The following is a 9220-nucleotide window of genomic DNA, read 5'->3' as shown; positions in this document are numbered from 1 at the left end:
ATATTATAAAGCCCATTAAACTGCCAGAGTAAATCTTACAAGGTGTCATGAAGACATTGTTTAGAAATTAAACATTGTAAATAAGTGATCAAATAAAAGATTTTAATTTTGTGTGTGTGCTCTGGTGCCTGCAGTTTTAGTTTAATAAGAAAATGATTGTTCGGTAAGACCATTTCAAATGAGTTTCTGCTCTGCATGATTCACAAGCTTTCAGGTGAATCATTTCCTCTCAGGCTAAAATTGATTTCCTTCTCACGTCAGGATTCCGAATCAAGTTTATTAAACATTACATTAAATACTGACCTCTTTAACTCTTGCACATATCAAATATAGTATCTGTTTGCTACATTCAATTTGCTTTTATATCATCTGTGCATCTGAAAGACAGGTTTTTATTAAATAACTGATTGTGGAAAAAAAAACAAAATAGACGTCTACTGGTTTACAGCCACACAGCAACTGTATAATCAGAAAACCATGCTGTTTTATAAACTTTCCAGAAACAAGTCATTAATTCACACATAAATATTATTTAGACACACAAACTCTATTAACATACTTTTGTCAAAACTGAACAAGTTATTCTAATATGAAATATGCTTACAGTAAACATTTGTGGCATAATGCTATCTTTGGACTCTCTTTATAACACTTTCTTCATAAGACGTTGACATGCGTGTGATACTATTAGCATCATTCACATCAATGCTTTAAAGCAGCAACAGTTGAATCAATAATCTCAACAATGTGTTCACAAACAAGCCATCAGGCAGACATCAGAACATTGTTTCAAAGTCTTTGCTGAAGAGTCCTCTGAAGTTCAGATCTCGAGACATCAGTTCCTCCTCAACGTTCTCCAGGGCCCATTTGTGCTCCACAATCTCCAGGGCTTCCCATTCACTCTGAAAAACAGATCGACATTGATTTCATCTTTGACATGACCTTACTCAGTCAATTTTAAAGATATCAAGGTTATACACTTGTCAACATTTGAAGTGGATCAAAAGATTTCTAAAAGTTGTCTTAAAACCAAATCCCAAAACCTGTTCTTGTCTTAGGACAACTTTAATAAAAAAAAATGTATCCATTTCAAATGTTGACTATATTTTCACAAATGTTCAGTAAATTACAAAAATGACTTTTGCTTGGTTTTACAGGCAGGGTCACACTAAATAAAATCCAAACAGTTTTGAATTAAGCACCAAACAGATTCTGTGTGCATCAATAAATACAAAGAATAAAATAAGGGAAAAAAAGGGACGAACCCAACCTTGCCAAAACGCTGGGTGGTAATTTAACCTATGCTGGGTTGTTGTAACCCATTGATCAGCCAAAAATAAACATTTTCTGGATTAATTTAACCAGTGCATTTCTGTAATTTTGCAAGTATTAAAATGATAAGATGATATGGTTATGAAATTTGGGCCAGTCGCATGTTTAGTTTAAGGAGTCTTTTTTTCAGATTGGGTTGCACAAACCAATATGTCCACTGTGAGCATAACTGATACACTACCAATTTTCTTTTACTTTTAACGTTTTATATCATAAATACATCTATAATCCAACTATTAATTGCTAACTTAAACTGTTCTTACATCATTTTAAGGCTTCAAATGCTTTTTTCCAAGTTCATGCTTGTCATTAAGTTAATGTAGCTAAATTCTGGGCCATCTCAGCTGGACTTTTATGCACATTTCTATCTATAATGGCATTACATTTCACATCTGCATTGCATTTTTACATATATTTTTTAATGTCAATGTTAATTTTATTTATATAGCACTATTAAACAAAACCGTGGGTTGACCAATGTTCTGAACAACAACGATAAAAACATTTCAATAAGACAATACAAAATAATACTATAAAACAGTACCGTAAAAAATTCTCAGTTTTTAAACGCCAAATTTAAAAAGGTACGTTTTCAACATAGATTGTAATAAAATTTTGTAATGTTATCTCATGCACCTTATTTCTACTTTTTTATTAATTCTTTGAATTTCATTATTTTGACTATTCTTAATCTCTTGTTTTTTCGCATAAGTTTATAGTCATATTTTGTAAAATCGTGTACGTGACAATAAAATTTGAATTTAAATATAGCTAAAAATGACTTACCATTCTTTTGATAACTCAAAGAGAGTACAGTATTTGCATGACACATTGCAGTTTATTTATTACTCTTACCTTGAAAGCTTTATTAGGATCAGGAGGCATCGCCATGGCTGCTCCGGTCATTTGATCCTGCATAATTCTTGACTGATCTGCAGCTAAAAATAAAATTAAACCAAGCTTTAAATTACACAGAAAGACTCATCTTAAGATACAACATAGACATTTTCTACATGCACATAATACCCACAAATTATTAATGTCAATGTCTCAAATATCATGCACAAACCATTATCTTGTCCAAGGATAAGAGTGTACATGCTTCTGAGTCCAAAGACATTGAGAAAATACCAGGAAGCTGAACTCACCCTGTAAGAGCAACAGATTTCATTTTACACCTTTAATTCAACAGTCATACAAATATGCAGATATGAGGAGAAACACATCAAAAGCGTACCAGGAGGCATCCAGGGATAGAAGCTCAATACCTCGCTGCAACATCGGCTTAAATCTGAGAGTCAATGGAAACGGGACCTTAGCTGTGGGAAAACCGCACATCATGGTGATAAAACAATTTTAAATAGTTTATAAGAAAATTAAAAAACTTTTTTTAGAAGCCAACTTGTAAAAGTGGTTAGGATGATGCATTAGCCGTATCCAGCTTGACCTTACTTGTGACAAAACCAGAAAAGGCCCAGTTGATCCATCCTCCAATCAGAATCATTGGCAGCACATTGGTCAGATTACCTTTCATCATGTCTGTTACCATGCTGGTATCTGCAAGTGAAAATGGGATGTGTTAGCGTTATCACATTCGTACATTATGAAAAGCATGAAAAAAAGTTAATTGCGAATGTTATAGTAGCTCATACCTGTCATGGGGTTTTTGGGAATCACCTTTCTTTTGACCTTCTTGAAGAATCCAGTCTCTGGGTTGTTGAAATAGTGTTTTCTCATGGCAAATGACTACAACAGGACAGTGACATTAAATTAAATGCATTTCATCCAAAAACTTGGGAAAAATCGTTTTGATTTAAAGTAATTTCTACCTGTTTGGGAAGATACTTTCCATTTTCTCTCAGTATGCGGCTGCGTAGTAACACCTGGCTTTAAATTAAAACCTTGAATTAATTGTATTCTCCTCACTTGTAAGTGAATGTTTTGAAAAATAAACATTACGATTTTTATTATTATTTATAGCATTTCCATACTTTTTAGCAGGAAATAATTTAAAATATTATCTGGTATATTGCATAAAGCATACACATATCTTACCTGTCAGACACCTGCTGCAGATCCACTTGCTTGTCACTTTGAAGAAGTTTAGTGACGTAATGACGCAGGACGCCAACTAAGAACGTAATGAAGACTATGGGCAAAACGACCCACAGTCGAATATTGGAGTCTAACAGCAGTTCTGGACCTGACATAACTAACTTACACAAACTAACCGTCTGACGTCAAAAACACTTTTAGATATCACTGAAGAAGACTTGATTAACCACGACTTTTAGACTGTAAATATCTATGCAACAACTTGTGCGACTTTTAAGGTAATTGTAACTTTTTAAATAATGGCACGGTAAAAAGTTAAACTCTGTTTGAAGTAATACGACAGTAAGAGCACATTGCTGTACGAGCATGCGCTATCTGCGCAGCTGCTGTTTGACCTTTAAACCCCCAACATGTAAAATATTATTCATGTTATATTAACGCTAACAGAACAGGGATAATATGTTATATGTAAATATACGCATATGTACATGGATATTAATAAAGAAAAATTACGAATATGTATTTTAAAGTAGAGAAACGTATTTGCCTTGACGTCACTTCCGGCCGCTAGGGTTTTTCCGGGTATCGTGTAAACAAGTTGATGGCCACGTGACACGGCAAGGAAGGATTTATAAGCGTCAAAATCTGCAACCGAGTATTTTCATACTAAAAGAATTTAACGTTAATCATTGCGTTTGCATTTCAGACTTTATCGCTGCAATAGCTCGATGAATGTTTATTGCACGTTAATAATAAGTTACCTCAAGAAGCTGTGGATTTGACTTGTGGATCTGCAACCATATTTTCCTCATATCATGACTTCTGAGACGCCCAGTATTAGTGAAAAGGTTTTGCAGTATGAAACATTTATTAACGACGTTTTGAGAAGAGATTTGCAGTAAGTAAAACGTCATGTTCATTGGATAGGCTTTCAAAAATGCTATGGTGCTAACAATGCTATTTTTGGACTATACAACTGTACTAGCCATTACTGTACCCCTATGATATTGCCAAAGTGCTTGTTACTTAAAAGTGTCTAATGTCATCTTGTGTTTTAACAGGAAAGTGTTAGATCAAAGAGATGGTGTGTATGAAAAAATATCAGAATATCTCCAGCTAAAGAATACAATTAAAAGCCTTCAGGTAAAGAGATGTCCCGTTATTTCTATGACAAAAGTTGGGGAGTTTAGTGTATTTTACTGTTATGCTTTCATTGTCTCTGTTTATTCGCTGTTTCTCTAATTTTTGTTATGTGTGGTTATAAGATGTTGCTTAATAGTATTTTATTTATTTTTCAGGAAGCTGACAGCAAAGAACTTAAAACAGATGTTGACCTTGGATGCAATTTCTATGTACAGGCTCATGTGTGAGTGATTCAAATCTGATGTGGTTTACAAACTTTATGATGAACCTTTTATGAGGGACCACTTTCCTAAAATAAAACTCAGTCTTAAACAACTTTGCATCAATACATTTTTTAAACAATAATTAAAGTAAAGAGTTTATTGCTTTCAGACCTGATTCATCGAAAATATTTGTGGCAGTTGGATATGGATTCTTCGTCGAGTTCACACACGCTGAGGCTTTGAAGTTCATAGAAAAGAAGACGGATCAGCTTACAGCGTGAGAGAGTGTTTTATTTATCTTTTTGTGAAGTATTCTTATTTATTCATTGTTTGACACAAGATGTTTGTCCATGGTTAAACCTTTCAGGTATACTGAGGTTCTTACCAAAGACGCAGCAAAGATAAAGGCCAATATTCGCATGGTTTTGGAGGTATGAATGATTGCAGTGGATTTATTGTTATGCTTATGTGAAAAATGTATGGTACAGCTGTAATTAAATCTGTTTTTTTTTAGGGATTGAGAGAATTGCAAGGTCTGAAGGATCTTCCAGAGACCAGTCAGAGAGAAGTGTTTTAGTATATTACTAATAACAGTTGCTTCTATTTTGCACACATGGCTGTAATGTTTGTTTCAAACTATGTAAACAATCAAGTTCATAGAGACTTTGCATTTTAACAGGTTATACTGTTGTGTTGAGAAATTCAATGAATAAAACATACAGTGTTATTTAGTGATTATTTTAGTTGGCACTAAAAAAAAATCATATTCACTGTATGAATGCACTTATTTCTTAAGAAACATGAGCGTGCAAAAATCTGTGTCATATCAACAGTGATTGTGTTGCAAAGGCTACAGAGACTTGTAGAGAGAATTAATAAATGATTGCCTGTTCTGGTGAACTCTTTTGTAAAGTGTAATGACTGTTTAAATTGTTATATTCCTGTCTGTTAAGTTAATGTTAAATGTAAAAGACAAAATGTAATGCGTGACATTTGTACAATGCATTCAAACCTGTGTAAAACTGCCAGGATGCTGCTTTGATTATTGGCCGGTTACTAATCGACTTATAATTCAGCTCTTTTACTTGATGAAGGCAGTAGGTAATTTTAAGTTTCTGCAGCATCCGTATGACGGCTACCCTGTCACACTAGTAACGGTTGCCATGGAAACTGGATGTTGAATTGTGGCAGCAGTGTTAGACTTGCTTCCTGAAATAGATTATTTTTCTTTGCACAAAGACTGACTGCCGCATTTCGACACAATGACACACAATGCAATCATTATAATGTGCTTTGACAGCACTGGCTCTCGAATCACAGACTTGTAGTTAAGAGTTAAAGTTTTAAAACGATAAAGATGCACAAATTTTCTTGCATATTAGATTTCCAAATAGTGATGCAATGCATGCATGCAATGTTATGGCATTACAATTGCAGTACGTGTGCTTACCGTATTGTTAAATTATTTTATTACATATTTAATGCAACATTTAATGAGACAGTTCTGCAGCGGCGACCTGTGGATTGTATATGTGAGCGCGTGTGGGAGAATTTGCGGGAAATGATTATCTTCATTATGCAGCGATTTTTATCCGACCTTGGTGCTGAATTAGAAGCCGCTCTTTATATGAAAAAAAGCAAACGCACACACACACAAACAATCGCACAAAAGTTTGTCCTTTTCATTCATTTTGCTGTAAAGGAGACCCACGTCATGCCTGCGCAGTGACGTCACGACCGCACGGGGACTCGCGGACCTGAGAGAGGTGGAAAAAATAAAAAAAGTGCAACACAAGTAGTCGAGGCGCGTTTGAGAAAACAGGAAGCAAATGGGGGAATGCCGAGGAGGGTTTAAAACTTAAGAAAGTAGCCATTCTATCGTGATTTACCGCTTAAAAACAGATATTTGCGGTTGGTTAGAGCGCGAGGACTTTCTGGCCGTTGCCTGGACACCGCTGAAGGAGGGAAGCTCGCGCTGCGCGCCGAAGTGGACGGACCAACGACTACTAGATGAGGGGGTCTCGATTTATTTCTCCTCCCTGACCATCCACCGTGCAGGAATGAACACCAAATCAATGTTATCTTGTTAATGTAACGCCAGGACGCAATATTTAAGCTTTTAAACGCGTCTCTGCTCGATTTTACTTGAGTGTTTTGACGTTGAAAGAAGTCTTCACTCCTCTGACAGCAACGGTGGACGGCAGCGAGCGAGTGAACGGCTGAGCTAACGCTTGCTAGCGACTTAGCAGTTAATGTCAACTAACATGGAGGGAGAGGTGTATGTGTTACATAACATCCAAATGCTATTAAATTGCCGACTTTTGACACCCCTCGAGCACAGTTATGGACGTGATTTAATCGCCAAAGAATAAAGCAATCCGTGAGCACGTTGTTTTGCGAGAGATGGAGTCCAACTCGCTTATCAGCGGTAAGTTTTTTTCTTGTTCAAGGAGGTTGGCCATGGAGGAGTAAATGCATTGGGGATTGCAGAGTTTTTGATTTGTAAATCGGCAAGACGATGCTCAAGTAAATCAGAACACTGTGTTCAAATAGCTATGATTTGTAAAGTTAAGAAACTGAATAGAAATTAGTGCTATTCGGGGTGGGTTAACAGTAACACATGACCCCCCTACCTGTTGGCAAGTACATGATCAGTGTACAGTATGTGTCTGTGGAAAAAGTGTGAGACTATTTTGCAAACCAAATATCTGGTTGTGTCCTTACAGTATGTTGTTTAGATTAATGTGACACTGTTGCAGTGTTGTTTTTCTTCTGGTCATTGATTTACTTAATAACAACCACACAGTAATATCATATAATTTGTAAAGAATTGTATTTGCTTTATTGTTGTACTGTACATATATAAAATATGTGTTAAATGATGATCTCTGTTGATGTCAGCATTTAAAGCAAGGACAAACCACTGGTATAGTATCCAGATGTAGGGTAAAGGTTTGATCTTTTACTTATTATGCTTTAGCATAACCAGCTTTACATATCGAGCACTTTACTGAAGATTTACACTTTTGTATATAAAATGAATATTTTGCACCGTTATGATGAGGTTGTGAACATTACATTACCAATGAATCCTCACTGCAAACATACAGTGAAAAAGATTGAAGAAATTTGCCCACTGCAGTGATCTGCAATGCCTCTATCAGCATGTCTTCCCTTTTTGTGTTGTGTGTAAATGAAAATCACAGTCATTTCTGCTTTTAACCCTTATGTGGTGCTGGGAATGTTTTCATCCACTATGTTTTTTGTTTTGTTTTTGTTTCATTTTGGCCACAACTTTCTCTGTTTTCAAAAACTCAACAAAACATTGTGGGCAAATTCACTACCCTTTCATGTTGTTCATGGGTGAAGACATCCACTAAATTAAATAGCTGTAAAAATTATTATTTTTTGCATAAATCTGTTAATCAACCTCAGTACTGACCAGAACTACTAAATGTTTACCAAAAATCCATGATTTTAACTATTTAATTGCCAAGTTCATAAGTGATGTCACTGATTTGGGGAAAAGACACAAAATGACTGATTTTCAATATGAAAAGTGATTGTGGACTGGATTTTTTTCCTTTATCACAGTCTTGGGCTTGTCAAAGATAAGCAAAAGCATTGGCTTTGATGCATTTTTTGTTTTTGTTTCCCTCATTTACTGTCTTTGCCCCATTGACTTCCATTATAACAAAATTTTTTGATTGCAAAGCCATGCCATCATATAATCATGCCTTCTTGATGATTGGTGTTTTTTTCGTTTGCTAAAGGTAAAATTTGTCATTTTTACTGTTGATCACCATATGCACACCTTTTTTTTTTTTTTTTTTTGCACGAGCCTACTAAAGGGTTAATGGTGCCACATGGTGATCAGTAAAAATTACAAATTTTACCTCTTTGTGAAAGAAAAAAACACCAACATTCAATAATGCATAATTATAAAGTGTCATGGCTTTGCAATCAAAACATGTTGTTATAATGGAAGTCAGTGGGGCAAAAAACTGCCACAAACAGTAAATAAGGGAGAAAAAATTAAATCTGATTCTGCACAAATACTAAAAATTCATCAAAGCCAATGTTTTTACAAATCTTTCGCACGCCCAAGAATGTGATTAAGGCAAAAAAATCCAGTCCACAATCACTTTTTATCTTGAAAATGTGTCATTTTGTGTGTTTTTCCCAAACCAGTGTCATCACTTATGAACTTGGCAATTAAAGAGTTTTTTTAATGCAAAAAAAAAAAATGAAAAAATATTCATCTGATACTTTTTTTTACAGCCATTTAATTTAGTGGATGTTTTCAACATGAAAGGGTAGTAAATTTGAACAATGCACAAGGGTTAACCAGCAGACATCACCCAACCCAATGAGACAGGATGGGCACCTTGTTGATAAACCATTAGGAACGTTTTGAGAACCACTTAAATGCTTTGATTTTGCATATTAGTAAGTGGATGGTGTGGATGTGTTTATTAGGGATTTAT

The 9220-nt window shown here is 35.1% G+C and overlaps 3 protein-coding genes across 3 annotated transcripts in view; 2 read left to right on the top strand and 1 right to left on the bottom strand.

The window, feature by feature from the left end:
* Positions 1–257: 257 nt before the first annotated feature.
* LOC135752020 (ER membrane protein complex subunit 3) lies at positions 258–3542 on the bottom strand. Its single transcript, XM_065270340.2, has 8 exons — positions 3388–3542; positions 3162–3219; positions 2985–3078; positions 2785–2889; positions 2570–2651; positions 2402–2481; positions 2188–2270; positions 258–902 (listed from the first exon to the last, which is right to left on the bottom strand). Exons 1-8 carry the CDS (start codon positions 3540–3542, stop codon positions 777–779), a joined length of 783 nt encoding a protein of 260 aa, XP_065126412.2. The 3' UTR covers positions 258–776.
* Positions 3529–5460, top strand: uxt (ubiquitously-expressed, prefoldin-like chaperone). The gene is made up of 7 exons (XM_065248139.2): positions 3529–3665; positions 4094–4285; positions 4449–4530; positions 4686–4753; positions 4903–5010; positions 5101–5164; positions 5248–5460. Exons 2-7 carry the CDS (start codon positions 4203–4205, stop codon positions 5308–5310), a joined length of 468 nt encoding a protein of 155 aa, XP_065104211.1. The 5' UTR covers positions 3529–3665; positions 4094–4202; the 3' UTR covers positions 5311–5460.
* A 1034-nt stretch (positions 5461–6494) lies between these two features.
* The window catches only part of elk1 (ETS transcription factor ELK1), a 28401-nt gene continuing 25675 nt past the window's right edge, over positions 6495–9220 (top strand). The window contains exon 1 of the mRNA XM_065270233.2: positions 6495–7161. Within this exon, the coding sequence (XP_065126305.2) occupies positions 7137–7161 (25 nt within the window). The 5' untranslated portion in view covers positions 6495–7136. The remainder of the gene's footprint in view (positions 7162–9220) is intronic.

The sequence above is a fragment of the Paramisgurnus dabryanus genome, chromosome 11, assembly GCF_030506205.2.
Source record: "Paramisgurnus dabryanus chromosome 11, PD_genome_1.1, whole genome shotgun sequence".
Taxonomy (NCBI): domain Eukaryota; kingdom Metazoa; phylum Chordata; class Actinopteri; order Cypriniformes; family Cobitidae; genus Paramisgurnus; species Paramisgurnus dabryanus.
The sequence above is the reverse complement of the archived record's forward strand: the minus strand, read 5'-3'. Positions and strand labels throughout refer to the sequence as shown.